Source organism: Pseudorca crassidens, chromosome 9 (assembly GCF_039906515.1).
Source record: "Pseudorca crassidens isolate mPseCra1 chromosome 9, mPseCra1.hap1, whole genome shotgun sequence".
NCBI classification, from domain to species: Eukaryota; Metazoa; Chordata; class Mammalia; order Artiodactyla; family Delphinidae; genus Pseudorca; species Pseudorca crassidens.
The window spans coordinates 23457580-23476532 of record NC_090304.1 but is presented as its reverse complement, the minus strand read 5'-3'; the positions used below and the strand labels follow the sequence as shown (position 1 = coordinate 23476532).

The following is an 18953-nucleotide window of genomic DNA, read 5'->3' as shown; positions in this document are numbered from 1 at the left end:
GACATCCCTCTGAGGGGAAGCAGGCAGTCTTAGGAAAGATTCGGGGGCATGGGGCGGGGGGCGGATGGGCTCAAAAAATCTTATCTGATTCCATTTTATTGCATTTTAAAATAACACCAGCTATGTGAGTTTGTAATCATTCCCAGACAACAGCACTGGAACAGGATTGACTGTGACAAATACATTTTGGCTTCACAAGATGAGCTGCTGCCCAACTAATTATTCTTGTAACCTACTTGAACCCTATCAACACTTTGCAGTGAAAAGGCTGGTTACTGACTGCAAGACAGGGAAGTTCAACTGACCACCAGGGAGGACTTGTCCCAACAAGCAAAAGAACATGTTTTTTTCAACTTTGGTCCTGCTACCCCCTTAAAACCCTCCCTTTCCTGCCCTCTCTATGCCTTTGCATGTCTCTTTCCCAAAGAGATTACAATTCAATTACTACATGCATTGTGATAATGATAATAAATTGGGGCACAAAGAAATGAATGGAGGGACTTCCCTGGTGGCGCAGTGGTTAAGAATCCGCCTGCCAATGCAGGGGACACGGGTTCGATCCCTGGCCCAGGAAGGTCCCACATGCCGCAGAGCAACTAAGCCCGTGCTCCGCGACAAGAGAAGCCACCGCAGTGAGAAGCCTGCGCACCGCGACGAAGAGCAGCTCCTACTGGCCGCAACTAGAGAAAGCCCACGTGCAGCAAGGAAGACCCAACGCAGCCAAAAATAAATAAATTTATTTAAAAAAAAAGAAATGAATGTAGTCCTGATACTCAGAGAGATCTCAGGATGGTGATGGTTCAGACAGACAAGAAAACACTTAGCACCCTCTGTTATAATGAAGTGCTGTAATAAGTGTAATGGGGACAAAGTCCCTGGAAAAGGCTCAGCCCAAATGTCACCTCTCCTGAGAAGCCTTCCCTATGTCCCTAGGCTGAGGTGGGTGAATATTCAATCAATAAACGCTTACTGAGTGCACGGTCGTTAGGATCCTGGGGGAAGCCATGATGAACCAGCCCTCAGAGTGCTTACATTCTGGTGAGGGAGGTAGATACAAATAAGAAGATAAATAAATGAAATATTTTAAAATTGTAACTGATGCCATGAAGAAAGGAAAAAAGGAGGAATGATGTAGTACTAAGAAAGGAGACTTATTTTCAGTGGAATGATGAGAGAAGAGTTCTCCGGGAAATGTCGTTCAAGCTAAGAACTAAAGGATGTTCCAGGATAAGAGGGTGCCAGCCAGCTGAAGAATGGTGGCAGGTGGTGGGTAGGAAGTGGTCCAGACAAAGGGAATGGGCCCTGAGGTGGGCGAGAGCATGGGGTATTTGAAGAACTCAAAGTTAGGAAGCCGTGAAGCTTCCACTGGAGCGATGACGGTTGTCTGGGCTGATGTGATGGCCATGGCAGTGGAGAGAAAAGGCCAGACTTAGGGACGTTTTAGAGGCAGAACTGAGAAAGCTTATAGGTTGGGGCTGACAGAAGAGAAAACAACAGGGGTAACACCTACATTTGTGGCTTTGAATCTCTAGAGAAACTACTCAATACTCTGTAATAACCTATATGGGAAAAGAATCAGAAAAAGAATAGCTATATGTATATGTATAACTAAATCACTTTGCTGTATGCCTGAAACTAACACAACATTGTAAATCAACTGTACTCCAATATAAAATAAAAACTTTTTTAAAATCACGATTTCCATTGCACCACAGTCATTTCAACATGTCTGTGTGTTGCACAAATGAAGATGTCTATTAGGTGGTAGAATACAGGAATCTGGAGCTTGGAGAATAGGTCTGGGATAGAAATATACATTTGAAAGCTATAAGTATACATGTGGTGTGCAAAGGCCCAAGAAGTGATCCAAAGAGAATGCAGAGCCAAGAGAATGGGGACCAAGAATGAGTCCAGGGCTTCCCTGGTGGCGCAGTGGTTGAGAGTCCGCCTGCCGATGCAGGGGACATGGGTTCGTGCCCCGGTCCGGGAAGATCCCACATGCCGCGGAGCGGCTGGGCCTGCGCGTCCGGAGCCTGTGCTCCGCAACGGGAGAGGCCACAACAGTGACAGGCCCGCGTACCGCAAAAACAAAAACAAAAACAAAAAACCACAAACACATTGATAATCAATGTCCTGGTCTCAAAGCAGACCAGGTCACACCTGCTGTGAGAAAACAAGGGAAACTACCCACAGAGGTATAATCTGCAAGGCCTTGGATTATGTACAGAAGTGTTCTTTCGTCTCTGAACACATCTTAATATTTACCAAGGGAATAGAGCAGAGAACAGTCAACATACAAGCACCTTGGGCCCGAGGTTGACAGAATGCATGACTTGAATCAACAGAACAATGCAGTGGATATTCCAGAAAGGGGTGACCCAGTTCACTGCCCCCCTTTTCCCAAGGTAAGGACTCCATGGAAGACCACACTGGTAGGAATATAGAAACAGCTGCTGTGAACACTGGTTCCCAGGATATTTACCTATGGCTCTTTCTGGCCCCTCCATTCACTCGAGCTGATTCCCCTTTCTTAGGCAGCAGTTTGAGATAACCAGCCTCCCGCTGGACCAGACACCTTTGGAAGGTCTGGAGTGAAGAGAAGTGCTCAGTCATCTGTCTTTCGGGGCTGTGTGGGTCACAGCTAAAACTGAGGCAGGTGATGTCCGTTAATTCTCCCCAGCCTTGCCCACCAGAATCCACCTTCCCTCCCTGCCCCACAACTGCACACTCCTTTTAAGGTACAGTATTTTATTACAGATGATAGCTTTGTGGAGGCCTGGATATTCAGATGGAAAGCAACGGAACCCATTAATTTATACTCTCTCAAACATTTGAATCTGGAGTCGATAGTGGATGGTGTGGTCTGCTCCCCTGGCCTCCTTTCCCCCACTTAAGGACGGAGGGATTTATCCCTCCAACTGCTGGGAGTGTTGATAAGTGACAACGTTTACCAACTATATCCCCCTCTAAGGCCTTGCTGTGTATTCACCCAGGACCAGGCCCACTGCCTGAGCACAGCCCTGATCCAGGGGCTGGTTGATGTAATAGTAGAAGGCCTCTTTTCTCTCAATTCAGGACCGTTCTGCACCAGAACTTCTTGAGGGATGGACTGAGCACTTCGTTGTACTGTTTCAACTTCTCCCTCTGCCCACCCTTGCTCCCTGCTCTCTTCCACGGGGATTTATGCTGCGAGCTCCCCCCCCAATAAATTTCATGCACACAGGTCTCCATCTCAAAGTGTTTCCCAGGAGCGACCAGCAACAATGCCTCAACCCCAATGTATCAATATCCTGAAAAGACTCCAAATTTGAATCTTCTCAGACTAAGAGAGAAACGCCTATAAATGATTAGTTCTTCATTGAAATGTTAACAATTAATCATGATGGAAAAATCAATGATCCCTTCAGCGCTTCTATTCTATGATGGTTTTACTAATGTCTGCTGATTGATGACTTTGAATCCCAGAAAAACACTAGGAGAATAGATTCAGTTTATAATTCCATTACACTCTATTCTCTTCTTAGAAATTAGTCCAATATTTATTTTTGACACTTTTTCTAGACCACATGCTGCATTTCAGTATAAAATGTAATAGCTGAACCCGGAAACCTTTCGCTTGTCTGAGATGAGTGTTGTCAGCTGATACTCTTCCATTTCACCCCTAGACAAGTTGATCTAATTGTGCTTTGTTCAGGTGGACTTCTGTCCACTTCCCTAACGAAGCTGATTATCACATCACAACTGTCCTTTTAAGTAAAGACTGAGATAAAAACAAAAATACAATTTCGTCTGCAGCAGTTCACCTTGTCTGATACGTAATAGACAAGAATGCTTTCCTTCTTCTATCTGTTTTCTTTTACCTTATCTCCCTTCATGCACTGCAACTGCTTCTTCTATTTCAAATTCTCCAAACTAATGTCTACAACCTTGGTCTGACCATCATTCTCTGTTGCTTATACTTAAGTCTCACTTTTTTTAATGGTGGCGTTTTCTTCTGAAGGTCACACCTCCATTCAAAGGCAAGTTAACGTCTTTCCGTAACCATTGCTGTCCTTCTTGTGCATTGCCTCTTAAATTCTTTATTATCTCTTTTTGCAGGAACGCTTGGCTATCTTGCTACCTTGGACCAAAGTGATTGGAGACACCCACCGGGGCAAAACCAAACAAATGAACAAAGGGAGGGCTCGTGAAATTTTAAAGACATATGAATTAATTACAAAATGTGGATAATATGAAACAGTAGAATTAGATGACCAAAAAAAAAAAAAAAAAACCCCAGACACCCAATAACATCATAAAATCAAAATATCTTGAAGCTTCAGTTTCTCCATGTGTAAAATGAGCATAATATTCCATAAGAGTTAATGGGTTAATTCCATAAGAGTTCATAAGGACTTAATGAAATCATATATGTATAGTCACACAGACTTGGAATAAGTTCAAACAAATGGTCCTATTTATGTTTGTTTATGGTGATATCTATAAACATTGTTGATATATGACAATCATCTCACAAATACTAAATGATATATCTGGTGGAGACACTTTTGAAACAAAAGAGAACGGGATGCTGTAGGAATTGTGATTCCCTAAGAACCAAAGGGAGTCAAACCCCCAGTCTGGACAAAGTACTGACATTTACTGCCACCTACTGGATGATCAGCAAACTGTGCCACTCTTAAAAATACACAGAAATACAGCCTCTGAATGATTTTTCCTCAATCTAAAAGGCTCCCCGGCCATCACTGTTTGCATATGTTGCAAACAACAACAACAACAGCCCTCCTCCTAAAGAGGTAGGACTAGTAGCTGCTTTAGGAAAGTGGGTAAGTTAAGTCACAGCCCTAAACAGCCAGGCTTGAAAATCACATAAGAATAAATTCCAGGGCCTGCTAAATACTCCACTACATTTACCACTAAGAAGTGCATGTCCAAGGCTCAAGATTCCAAAGGGTTGGACCCGTGTGGTCATGCCCTGGGCTGTTTCAAAGCACTGCATCTGGATAAGACAATGCTATTGGTGTCCTGACAACCAATAATTTACAAAGGAACGCTTCATTAAGAACAAAGTTAAAAGGGATAACAAGAAGGTAGTGTTTAAGGGGTTAACAGGAAAAAGTAGGCACAACTGCTAAGCAGTGGCATACCCTGAGAAGATGGAACCCAAGCTCTTACTCTCTCAATGGCTGCCTTAGAAAGGTAAGGGGTCAGGCAGGTAGCATGAGCGACTGGTCTCAGAAAAGACTGCGCCCAACCTGGAAGGCACATGCCCTGTCTCAGGGGACAGCCACGCTTCAGCCCCAGCTGACTCGCCCACCACCTTGCAGGTATAGCCTGTGGTTAGGGCCATGGGTCCCAGAGACAAGCTGCCTGAGTTTAAGGCCCGGCTTTGCCACTCACTAGCTGTGAAACCTTGAGCAAGTTACTTAATCTTTCTGTGTCTCAGTTTTCACACCTATAAAATGGGGATAATAAGAGTCCCTGTGCATCACATTTTTGTGGGGATTAAATCAATTAATACATGCAAAGTGCTTAAAAAATGGTAGGGCTGTAAGCATTCAATAAATGGTACCAAGACAACAGGGCAGGTCCTTTGTCATCCGATTTCCCAATGTTTAAGAGAAGCCAGAATCAGGATTTTTTTTAGGTGAAATCTTTTTAAATATAAGCAAATAATTCAAATGTTTTCAAATTCCTGTGTGAGGCAAAACATATATGTCTGTGGGCCACATACAGTCCACAGGCTGCCAACACCTCGAGTCTGGTGTTGTGGGAAGAGCAGAGCTTGGGAAGCAGACAGGCCTCACCCCACTTCCAACTTGGCCACCAGCTCGGTGATCCTTCAAGCACAGCGGCTGGGAAGTCAGGATGGCAGGAGCACGTGATGGAGAGTTCTATGCCAGATTACAAAGAGCGAGTGACAGATGGCACGCCTGACCGAATGTAACAGAAGAAAGTCCTCTCGAGGGTTTAAATGAAGCCTCTAATATACAGGGTGTGTAAGTGTAGGCGGAAGTTGTCTCCCCCCTTCCCCCCAGGGACTTGGTTCAAGGTCTATAACACGGACCACCACCTATCTCAGAGAGACCCAGATTGACATATCCAACTGCCAAAACAGAGTTCATTCCATTTTTAAAGGACAGTCCTTGCTCAATGAGTCCATAACCCAAAGCAGCCGCGAAGATGGCCAAGAACACCAGACGGCCGTTCAGCAGACAGCCGCGAGAAATTAAACAGATACACGAATGAAAGATAAGCAAATAAACATCAACACTGTTGGAAAACAACCACTGAAATTAAAAACAAAAAACCGAGCACTAAGAGAATGAGGTGTTCTTTTTTAAAGTTTAAGGATCTCCCCTTGTCTTTACTCTCCTTTAATATGGCTGGCCCATTGTCTTTCTGCCACCATCTGATGCCAACCAGACAGATTTATAACGAGATGCTAGTCCTTCTCTATTCTACTGACAAATATGCAGCCCATCTGCCTCCAATCAACGACAGAGCACGTGGAGATGGAGCAATGAGATATTTTTAAACACTCCTTTAATTAATTCATTCCAAGGACTTGGCCCTTGGTGAGGGGAGGGGGGAGGGGCGGGCAGAGGGAGGAGACAGCAAGCTCAGGATCTGGTAAATAAAGAGATTTGCCGTAATCTGGATACTAAAACCCTTGCTATGAAACATTCTGCTGGCCCCCAACAAGCTGTTAAGGGCATGGGAGAGAAGACAGCAAGCAAGGCGGTGTGTGGCACTTGTTAGCTTTTTCAGACTTCCAGGACACGTTGTGAAAATGCAAACAAAACTGAAATTTCATCTTGAGAATGACTCTTTTGCCTACTGTTGCTAGAAGATTTTAAATGATGGGTGTCTGATTCGGTGAAAATAAGTATAGCAGGTGACCGAAACGAGTAGATGCCGTTCGTTCCAAGAGGCAAGGCAGTCCCAAGGGGGAAAGAATCAGTATGGAAAACAATTGAGTTTGCCTTTGAAAGGGGGAAAACCAGACATCTGGGCATTGTGTGACACAGCCATGGAAGAGGATGGGGAGATGAGATTTCCATTGAAATCAACCTGTGTTGAGCTTCAAACTGTCAGTTTTGCAATCCTGGATCTGTATGATTGATGGCACAATGACCCAGAAATCTCACACTTTGCTGTTAAACAATGCTCGTTTCTGCAGCCAAAGCACCACCATCTCTTAAAGATGTTTCCCTGTCCGACAATTCCCTGAAATCTGAAGCCTGAGGAGACAGCCCCTCATGTGTTGCATTAAAGAAGAAAAGAAGTGGCCATTGAAACTTATGGGCAGAACTGCCTTTTGGTTTTTTTTTTCTGATGCCTTTTGGTTTTTAACATCTCGGCTCTTCCACGTCACAAGCTTCATTTGGATTTAGCAATTATTTCGTGAGAATTAAGCTTTCAGTCACTCACAAGAGGCCATGTTAGTAAACATGACATGGCTTTCTCATTTGAGTTTCACTCATCTTTATTTTACCCAAGGAGGCTGATTTTTATATTCTTGAAAATGAAAACTGCAGTGAAGCCTGAGGCACGCAACATGCAACCAACCTCCTCTGGACCCCAAACCCCATGCCCTCCATTGCCTTCCCGATAAGTCTATTCCGTGGGATCTTCCTCCTGCTGACCTCAACCTCATTCCCAAGGGGGGGGGGGGGGCGGGAGAAAGCAATCGTTATGTTTTGCTTTTGTTTGCTTGAAATAATACATCCGGTGGTCTCTCTTGTGGGGTTTTTCTGCCGTCAGCAGTTTTCTGTTTCGCTGGCTTTCTAAGTCAAATTGAAACCCAAGCCCTCACACTTGGCTTTCGCTCTGACCCCTTGGCTCCTGGGAGCTTATCAGAAGATAGATCGCCTTGGACCTGTGACACACATGGTGACCTAGCTGTCTCCCACCCCCAGAACGTAGCTCTAAAACGCCTGCCTCTACAGCATCTGAATGCTCCAACATACTTCAGTCTATAATGGACACTAGCCCGTCTGCCACCAACTACTGATAACCTCTTTCCAATTTGGATCAGGGGCCAAAACCATAATTCTAGCTGTGTCTGAGGACTCAGAAAAACAGAATGCTCAACTATCAAATTAGACGTTGCTTTGCAGGAAAATACCTCTCAGGGCCTGGGAACTACCAAAGGGTCCACTGTTGAGTTTTCTAGAAGCTGGATGCTAATAATCCCAGTTCCAAGTCATCAGAAACCTCAAATAACCAGACCGTGTTTGAGCATGCTTTGCAAAGGCAATGACCAAGTGCACAGGCTGAAAATAAGAATATTCCACAAGGCAATTTGCACAGTGTATGCCGAAGTTTTGAGAGAAGGCTGGTAATCTCCTGCTCCAGACACGCCTAGCACACTCTTCCAGGATAATTGACATTTCCAGACGATAACTCCAAAGTTTGGCCAAGTCCTGGAATCTTTTGGGAAAGATGACATTACATTCTATATCAGTTTATTCTTAAAGTCTATCCTCATTGGACCGCCTACTTCACAGTTACTGGAAGAATCAAATGTGATGATGTACACAAATGAGCTTTGAAAGTGAAGTGCTAAACAAACATAAGATGTCACTATTGCTTCTAATAATTCTTTCAAAATTGGTAATCAGCATATGCCGTTGACTGTAACTACATCACCAAATAAATGGTGACCGGAATGGTCAGTTTGCCACACTCTTCCATTCCCCAAACATTCTGGATCAAACAGAGTTGAACTGAAAATACATACGTTGGGGCTTCCCCTGGTGGCGCAGTGGTTGAGAGTCCGCCTGCCGATGCAGGGGACATGGGTTCGTGCCCTGGTCCGGGAAGATCCCACATGCCGTGGAGCGGCTGGGCCCGTGAGCCATGGCCGCTGAGCCTGCGTGTCCAGAGCCTGTGCTCCACAGCGGGAGAGGCCACAGTGGTGAGAGGCCCACGTACCACAAAAAAAAAAAAAAAAAAATTTGGAAAATACATACACTGAAAGCATAAGACTCTATTGTTATTTTTGCTTCCTTCTCAGCAATGCATGTCTCAAGGAAACAGTTTCAACGTTGTTAGAAGACACAGGCTAACAAAGGCAACCAGCTTGAGGATTCTTAGTGAACGTCCCTCTGTCAGGCACATTAACCAAAGATATCAGAAGAGGCGAGAGAATCTCACTAAACCACGTGAACAATTTACTAATCAAACTCTTGTGTCTTTGTAGCCCCCTAGAGTGCCTAGCATGTGAGGTCTACCCAACAAGTACTGAGTAAATGCACCTGGAAGAAAAGATGGAAGAAAGGAAGAGAAGAAAAAAGGAAAGACCAGGGCTTCTGAGAATGTCACCTGCTCATCAGTAACTGCTCTGAAGTGACAATGTGTCATGCTCTTTCTGTATTTGTTTCCCAGCCTTTCAAATGTTCTCAATTCTTTCCTCTCCTAAATGCAAATTCCTTTGACCAATCTTTTCCTGACTATGCAGAGCGTATAATACGACATTAATTAATTGAATGTGAATCACTTCTGCTCTATATTTAAATCAAATATAGAGTCATCGTTGGGCAGGTCTCATTTAGGACACAGGTGAGATAAACACACTTAATTTGGGGATTTTTGTTGTTGTCTTAACCTCTCCCTTTACTATCTGGCCATCGAAATAAGGATGCAGGATTTGAAAGACTGCCATCATCAATCTCTTTCACAGATGTTTTCAACCTAGCCTTTACAAGCAGGGACACATCTAGAAGGGACCTTAAGGCAGCCAGAAATGCCTTTATATCTTTTCTAATATGAAAGACTATTTAATTAAACAGGCAAAGACACGGGGGTTGAGACATATGAGCTCTGAATATTTAATTCTAGAGATCTGTGTTAGCACAATGTACCGCCCTCCTTGTACACAAGCATCTTCCTGGAGCATCTCTTTGGAGAACTAATAATCAAAAAGGTCCACACTGCTGAAACATTAGGACAAAAAGAGGAGAAATCTCATGCAACCACAAGGTGCTAGCCCCTCTTTGGAAGGACTCCAGGGGCCAGAAAAGGGATGAGTTCCTTCTCTTGGACACAGGGAGACAGTTTTAGAAATATTTGCCCTTCGCTCGAGGTTGAAGTCTAGAGATCTAACTCTGGAGCCGCTCTACACTCCTACTTAGAGACCTATTCCCCCAAAACAAGCCTGCAGAGTTGGTAAAGTTTATTAGGCAGAAGCCCTGGGAAGCTCCAGCACCAAGGACCTTCCACCTGTGCTCAGAGGAGCCTCTGATATTTGCTTTCCACTTAACATGGATCCAATGGTCTCTTGCAAGTATCTAGTGCACTTTTGTGAATTAACCAAAGGGCTGAGCTCCCCAACCAGTCTTTCATTCCTACTCAGACTCTACCGAGCCGGGAAAGTTTCCTGGGAGATACTGGTCCAGGACGTTGTTCTGGACACTTCCTTTGAGGTACGAGTGTTCAAGGGATTCTTGCAGCCCCATCTCCCTCTTGCTAAAGACACTCCCTTTATTTATCACTGGGATCATTCTCCATCCAACTGCAGCCTCGGGAGGCAGGAGACAACTCCAAGACAGCGGGCAGAATGGGGGGGGGGGAGGTCAACGCTCCGCTGGAGTTTGGGGACTCCTGTCCCTGCCCAAAGCCACTGATGTTCCTGCCTCTTCCCGGGAAGCACCCAAATCTTTTCCACTTTTCCTTAACACGGGCCAGGGAGATTCCGCCATCCAGGGACAAGAAGAGATCGGAGCAGGCCGGGTATCTACTCCGCGACTCTGCAAATCTGACATTCAAGACGGCGCGCGCTGGTCTTCGCCCCGCCCCGGCCCGGGTCCCAGCTCATTCATTCCCGGCCGGTCCCCACCATACAACCGGCGCCGCGCTCCAAGTGCTGCTTCCCTCAGCAATGTCTGCCGCTCTTACTGTGCCCAATCCCTTATTGTTTTCAAATCTCAAAAGTAACCTCAACAGGATTTTTCGTCACTCTTTTTCACACCTCCACCGAACCTTTTTAATTAAAATAAAGCAATCCTCCGTCTCTCGCATCTTCAAAGGGTTAAGCAGCCAGCTTCTCGAAAGAAAATCAATTCCCCCCACCACCACCATCCCACCGTCCCACCCCCAGCCAGGCCATCGCTCTGCCACCGTCTCCGAGGCCCGGCGCCGGCGTCTCTCTGTTCCCATCCCGGATAGGCGGACACCACACCGCGCGCACCCCCCGCTTCGCTGCGGGTACAGAGAAAAAGCCCCTCACCCTTCTGTCGATGCCATGGCCTGGGGAACGCCCCCTCCTCTTCGGCACAATCCGGCAGCGGCGGGCGAGAAGTGAGCGGGTGCCGGGGTGAGCGCGCGAGTGTGGCCGAGCGCGGTATTTAAGGGGGAGCCTCTCCCCGCCCTTCCACCCCCCTCCTGGGTAAGCCCTTTAGCGCCTCAGCGGGCGCAAGAGGCTCCAGCCGGAGCTAAGCCGCGTCTCCGCTCGGCACCGCGCTCCCTCCGCCAGCCTCGCTGGGGCTTGGCTGGGCGCTCGGGGGGCGTTGCGGGGACCTCGGAGGGTGGCTTCCTCGAGAGAGCGCCGTCCCCCGGGCTGCGGGAGTGCGCGCAGGGACGACGTGCCGCCGCTGCCACCTGTATTTGCTGTGGGGCTCGCCGCGGGGCGAGTGGCGGAGCGCGGGCTCGGAGGACGGTGGCAGGGGAGGGCGGCGAGTGCGTGTGCCGTGGGTGTGCAGGGGAGTGTGTGCGTGCGTGCGCGGGTGTGTGGGTGTGTGTGCGCGCCGGGGGAGGCGGTGGAGGCCGCTGCGCCCTGGCTCCGCGCCGGTCGGGGAGGGATTGCAAGGTTTAGCCCCGCCGGAGCGGGGGATTTGCAGGCGATCCCTCTCTATTTTCGTCGAGAGCTGACATCACCAGCGCCGCCGCCTCAGGAGACTCCTTTAACTGCCGCCCCCTCGCCCCCCGTCTCCAGACGCCGTCCCTCCTCTGCCATCCCTACCCCCAGCCTCTCGCCATAAATTAGCCAAATAAGCAAAGAAGCCCCGCTGGTCTCCCGGGAAGGCCTGGGCCGTCCGTGGCAGGAGCCCAGGATCTAAGGAGTCTCTATTGTTTCCCCTCAAGCCCGCGTGGCCCGGGGTCACCCCGCGCTGGGCGAAGCACAAGCCACGTCGCGGAGACCTGGGATGCCCCTCCATCCCCGCCTCCCTGGAGCAGCCCGCAGCACCCCGCCTCACTCCTTGGCACAGTCGCTCCGGCTCACTTCACTCCCAAGCTCATCCTCACAGACGGCACGCCCACCCCACCCCCCCACGTCCTGGGTACCAGGCCCCGCGGAACCCAAGCGGCCAAAACACGAGTGGCGCGGCCGAAATACAGCCCAGTTGCGCGCCCTCCCCCGCTATGGCCCGAGTAAATCTCCGGCCTTCAATTATGCATCGGGATTAATATTAATGCAAATCCCTGGGGCGGCGGGCGGGTGCTGGGGAGGATGTAGTTTTTTGGGGTTTTTTTTTTAAGCCAAGGGAGGTCGGCCTCCGGGACGCTGTAGGGGAAGGCGCGATGAGACGGCGAGGCAAGTGGTGGGGACGCGTTTTCACCCACTCTGCTCCGCTTGCCTTAGGCTTCTGTGCCCCGGGGGCGGTGCGCAGAGACAGATGGGCTCTGTCAAGAGAGGGTCCGAGCCTCCACGCCGGCTTTGCATAATAAAGACAAAATCCGTGCAGATTTTATTATCTCTAGGAAGAGGCAGACACCTACAGACACCCACCCCGGGAGGGCAGGCCTCAATTTCCTCTTCTGGGAAATGGGGCCAAAATAACCCCCTTTGCAGGGCCGCGGTGAGAATTAAACAGGCTCTCTTGAGAGAGAGATTTGCAAAGTGTCAACGCGCCCGAGAGATATCTGCGTTGCAAGCCTGCCCCTTGGAATTTTCCAGGCTCCTCCGGGAGGGGGTTTGGGACGCCCGTAGTGTCCTCAGTCGCCGCCTGTCTAGTCTTATTCCCCGGGAGAGGAGCTCTCCAGCCCCGTGGCTGTGCTGACCCCTTTCCGAAGATCGAATGAAGCGGGCCACGTGGAAACTCGCGGAGTTCATCCCGGGGACCGTGCCAGGGGAGCTGGAGACTCAGCGGGGACGCTTCGTGGTTAAATGGCTGACGCTGGTATCTGAGAGCTTGAGTTCACCTTCCAGTGGGATAATCTGTGAGGAAAGTCCTCAACTGCTCTTCATCCCATCTGCAAAACGGGAGTGCCATTCCCAAACTCGCATAGCTAAGAAATCGAAATGCAATGTAAAAGATACGCAAAGCTCTTAACTAGAGTCTGGCGCCCAGTAAACCCTCAAAAATTGTTCAGTTTAATCTGAGGTTCCTTGGAGGATAGTTTCTTGAGCACAATATCCAAGGGTGAATAGGCAGATTAGAGAAATAACAAGAAAAAGAGAAAAGAACTAAATAGAAGGTTTTAAAACGTTTTTGCTCACCTCCTCCTTTCACCTCCCTTCCCAAAATCTGAATCCAAACATCTTCCTCCATCTCTCCCCTTCCCTCCTTCTCTCTCTCTCTTTCCTGTGTGCCCCATTAGATTAACCAGACCTATATCGTATCTATCCTAGGACCCTTCATATCACCTCTAATTGTGCATTTTCTTTTTTAAAGTTTAGTTGTGGTTTATAATAATTTGTAGATGAAAAACTACCTTCCTGAACCTTCGTGTGATGCTTGGTGCTGCCTTCTCTCTAGTCCTGTCAAGAGTGGGTGTGTGACTTTGTATGTGAAGTTGTCAAGTGCAGAATATGTACAGTCTCATTTTCTCTTTATAATTTAGGGATTTTGCTGCCCTTTCTGCCGAGGTGGCAGCTGGAAAACAAAGCCATGGGCATCTCTCTAGACGTTAATGATCCCAGCAGCACTACCTCAACCCCCTTTACAATGAGCACAAAGGAAGACCTCCATCAGAATTCCTCGGTGTCTGCACACAGGAGGGGAGGGCCGAGCCGCACCATTCCTTAGCCCTCACTGCCAAGGGCAACACACCTGATGGTACAGAAACAGAGTTAAGTAAAAGACCAGAGAAAAGGAAATGGAGCTGATTTCACTTTTTAAACCATCCAATTGAAAAACAGTCTTAATTATATTTTCAGTGTTCAGGACCTGGGAGAATTCAGTGAACCAACAAGCATGGCCAGATTAGACAGAAGTGGCTCCACTTTGCCACCTTTCCTGCAAACGACTATGTTTGGGAACCTTGACGCCCATCTTATACTTGAGAGACATTTTCATTCAGCTGCCCTTGGAGATGAGGCCTATTAAATCGTGTGGAATTTGCCACAGCTAATTCTGGATAATAATCATTAACTAGAAGGAACTGATTCTTTCTCCTTGCTCCAGAGGGCCCTGCCAACATTCCCACTAATTCTTCATTTTTTAAGCAAATTGGAGGAGTGCTTTTCAATATGGACTGCCCATTAAAATGTACTGAGGGAGCTTTTTAGAAACAATAATGCTAGGGCCACCTTCCAGAGATTTGGAGAAGGGCCCTGACTCAGGGTTTTTTTTTTTAACTTCCTCAGGTGAAACCTCCCCTACTATGCAGCCAGCACCGGGAACCACTGGACTAGAGATGATTCAAAAAGATGGAAAGGGGTCCAGAAACATGGCCCTGGGGAGTACTTGAAGCAGATTGGTGTGTTTAGCCTTTGCAAAGACAATAGGAAGATACCAGGCTGACCGTCCTCTCGCCAAATACAGGGCATTTAAAAATCTATCCATACCCCAATAAAGATGTTAAAAAAAAAAATCTATCCAGGCAAACACGTGTGTGCTATTGTGGACAACTAACATGAAAAGCTATAAAACATGGAGTTTTCTTCTCGGTTTGCACATATATGGAACACTGAGGGTAAGCCACACTCCCACACTGCCTCGGTGCCGGCTCCAAACTCAGCTCTGGGTCAGGCAGACACGCATCAAATTCTGCCCCTGGCATCAATTAGACTGTATTCTTAGGCTGGGCACTTGAGGTGTTCAGCTTCCTCATCTCAAAACCAGAGAACATAATAATACCACCTCGTGGTTGCCGTGAGGTTAAAATGGGATAACTAACATGTAGGAAGTGCTTAGCTCTGAGCCTGGCACCTTAAGTGCTCAAGAAAGGGTCATCCTGGACTTGTGGGAACAGCAGCACGCACCCTGTTTAATTTCCCACTGAGCCCATGTGAAAATCTAGCCTCCCCTCAAGCCACCTAAAGTGTAACCCCATTAACTCCTTTCTATCTTCACAACAAACTATACACATCTCCCAGCCAACATTAAGTCGATAAAGCCCTGATGTGAGAACAGAACGAGGTCAACCCTACAAGCCAGTAAGAACACTTTCGAATTTTCTAGCATCTCTCAGTCTCCTCTAGGGATTCCATGGTTATGGCAAAAGCAGAAGGGGTGGGATGCTCTCACATTTGCATGCTGATTTACCTTTCTTAAGTCTTGCCCACAGGTTCTCAGACTTAGCAGGAATAAAAACTACAATGCAGGACTGAATACCAAAAAATTGACTGTACTGTCCTTTGATAGGTGACGTAAGGGATGTTCAAAGAAGTTAGTTTTTACTCTGAAGGATTTTTTTCTTTTCTGCCTTATTGATGGTTGACTTAAGGCTTAACCCGAGCTGTGAGAAGTGACTTACCACGGTTGAATTAAGGTAGTGTTTAGGCTGGGACTTCATGGTCCCAGTTGGAGACTATGTTGGAGCATTACCCTAGCATTTGCTGAGTCCTAACTGTGTGTTCAAAGTATCTTAATATATATATTATCTCATTTGATTCTTAAGATGACCTTCTACAGCGTATATTATTATTATTACCCCCATTTTACAGAGGAGAAAACTGAGTCCAAGAGAGGTTACAGAATTTGCCCAGCATTACGCAGTTAGTGAGTGGTTGTGTCAGTCAAGGTCCCAGCTAGAAAAAGATGGCATGTTCAAATTAAGTACGTTGTGCAAAGGTTAACAAAGAGACTATTTAGAAGGGTATGGGAAGGATGTAGGGAAACGCTAAGGGATAGTGCAGAGCCCACAGACTGTAACAGTGGGGCACCATTACCCACCCTAACCTGAACCCAGAGGGAGCGCTCAATTCCAGCTGACATAAACTGAGATGTTGTTGCCATGGCGACCTGCTGGAAGGGGGCCTGGGAATAAATAACTTGACCCCTACTTTCCTCCTGTTTTCTCCCCTGCGGGGCTGCCTGTTGGCCAAAGCTGGAAGCAGAGGGCAAGAGAGCACATTGGCACGACTCATATGCAGACCTTGTAGTTCAACCTCCCGAGGAACAGAGCAGGATGGAGACAGTCGGAGAAGGAATCTGCAGGACCAACAAATGAAGCTGGGGCAAAACTGGTGTTGGAGATCAGGCAGCCTTCCTGCAGAACCTTGCTTTTAACCTCTCTGCTATGCAACCCATAGCAATAATAATGTCATCATTACCGGAACAGGTTGCCCCCATGCAGGGTCCTCTCCACCACGGAGGATCTTCTAGCAGAGAGGACTCAGCCAGACCATTTGCTACAGATTAGAAGACGGTATATTTATACCATGGAAGAAATCACCAGATGGCCTCAAAGGTTCCAGTCCTAAATCCTATAATTCTCAGTGCTCTTCTCCAATCGTAATAGGAGCTTAGTTGAACCAAAGAAGGGATAAAAGCGTCCCCTCCTCTTATTTGCTCTTCTAAGGAATTCATTCCCCGTCTTGCTTTTCCTTCAGATTGCTTGAGATTGGTTATCGCGTCTCCGATTGGGGGGTGGGAGGACTCCTAATATAGAAAAGAGAAAAAAAGCCCTACACTGTTTTCCCATAAAAGGCTGTTAAATAAGCCCATTCCCCTTCCTGATGACAACAGAGGAGAAATGTCTCAACGCCCAAAGTTTATCAGGAGAAAGTGACCCAGAGAAAGAGCAGCATGTCTGGATCTGTCTTTTGAAACTTCGGCTTGATCATTAAGACTATAAAATAAACACCTTAAGGTTTTTAAGAAATAAATAAAACAGAGAGGATGCTGGAGGCCCTTTCATCAACACAATTAAAATGAGTATGCTAATTTTTCAAAACTGTGAGCTATTTTTAGTATGAATGAAAACCATGAATGGAAATCCTCGTACAGTGTTCTATTTTAGAGGAAAGAATATTCTCTCACAGCACCGGCCCTGAAGCCAAGAGCATCTGAGAGAGACGTTGGAGAAACTACATTGAAAATGAAAAGGTTTTGAAAAAGAAGGGAGTTTAGGGTGATAACTGGCGGGAGGAGAATCTTCACAGCAGCAGCCCCAGATCATTGTATTAAGAATACAAAGGTGTGTGCTTGCTTCGGCAACACATATACTAAAATTGGAACGATACAGGGAAGGTTAGCATGGCCCCTGCGCAAGGATGACACGCAAATTCGTGAAGCGTTCCATATTTTTAGAACACTCTCTAACACCATACATAAAAATAAACTCAAAATGGACTAAAGACCTAAATGTAAGGCCAGACACTCTAAAACTCTTAGAGGAAAACATAGGCAGAACACTCTATGACATAAATCACAGCAAGATCCTTTTTGATCCACCTCCTAGAGAAATGGAAATAAAAACAAAAATAAACAAATGGGACCTAATGAAACTTCAAAGCTTTTGCACAGCAAAGGAAACCATAAACAAGACGAAAAGACAACCCTCAGGATGGGAGAAAATACTTGCAAGTTAAGCAACTGACAAAGGATTAATCTCCAAAATATACAAGCAGCTCATGCAGCTCAATATCAAAAAAACAAACAACCCAATCCAAGAATGGGAAGAAGACCTAAATAGACATTTCTCCAAAGAAGATATACAGATGGCGAACAAACACATGAAAGGATGCTCAACATCACTAATCATTAGAGAAATGCAAATCAAAACTACAATGAAGTATCACCTCACACCAGTCAGAATGGCCATCATCAAAAAAATCAACAAACAATAAATGCTGGAGAGGGTGTGGAGAAAAGGGAACCCTCTTGCACTGTTGGTGGGATTGTAAATTGATACAGCCACTATGGAGAACAGTATGGAGGTTCCTTAAAAAACTAAAAATAGAACTATTATATGACCCAGCAATCCCACTACTGGGCATATACCCTGAGAAAACCATAATTCAAAAAGAGTCATGTACCACAATGTTCACTGCAGCTCTATTTACAATAGCCAGGGCATGGAAGCAACCTAAGTGTCCATCCACAGATGAATGGATAAAGAAGATGTGGCACACATATACAATGGAATATTACTCAGTCATAAAAAGAATTGAGTTATTTGTAGTGAGGTAAATGGACCTAGAGTCTGTCATACAGAGTGAAGTCAGAAAGAGAAAAACAAATACTGTATGCTAACACATATATCTGGAATCTAAACAAAAAATGTTCTGAAGAACCTAGGGGCAGGACAGGAATAGAGATGCTGACATAGAGAATGGACTTGAGGACACGGGGAGGGGGAAGGGTAAACTGGGACGAAGTGAGAGAGTGGTATGGACATATATACGCTACCAAATGTAAAATAGATAGCTAGTGGGAAGCAGCCACATAGCACAGGGAGATCAGCTTGGTCCTTTGTGACCACCTAGAGGGGTGGGATAGGGAGGGTGGGAGGGAGACGCAAGAGGGAGGAGATATGGGGATATATGTACACATATAGCTGATTCACTTTGTTATACAGCAGCAACTAACACACCATTGTAAAGCAATTATACTCCAATAAAGATGTTAATTAAAAAAAGAATGCAAAGGTGGTCTCTGTAGAAGTTATAACATGGCCTTCAGAATTAGACTGACCTGGGAACCATTCATCTCAACCACATTTGGAGCAGTGAGTTTCAAAGGGAATCCATCTTTCCCTCTTTTCGTTTTGAATGAACGTAAGTCACTTAACCTTCTGGGTATTGATGGGACTAGCAATGACCCCATCCACCGGGCTCA

At 46.5% G+C, this 18953-nt stretch overlaps 1 protein-coding gene and 1 non-coding gene across 3 annotated transcripts in view; one reads left to right on the top strand and one right to left on the bottom strand.

The window, feature by feature from the left end:
• Positions 1-11858, bottom strand: part of SLC1A2 (solute carrier family 1 member 2) — a 148921-nt gene extending 137063 nt beyond the window's left edge. Inside the window, exon 1 of one of the 2 annotated variants that reach the window (XM_067749441.1) lies at positions 11234-11858. In XM_067749441.1, coding sequence (XP_067605542.1) covers positions 11234-11250 — 17 coding nt within the window. In that variant the 5' untranslated portion in view covers positions 11251-11858. Of the gene's footprint in view, positions 1-8746; positions 8901-11233 lie in introns of those variants that run through there. The other variant, XM_067749440.1, reaches the window with a different exon arrangement.
• A 5456-nt stretch (positions 11859-17314) lies between these two features.
• LOC137231387 (U6 spliceosomal RNA) lies at positions 17315-17421 on the top strand. Its single transcript, XR_010946509.1, has one exon. It is a non-coding gene; the product is annotated as a U6 spliceosomal RNA (small nuclear RNA).
• Positions 17422-18953: the final 1532 nt, after the last annotated feature.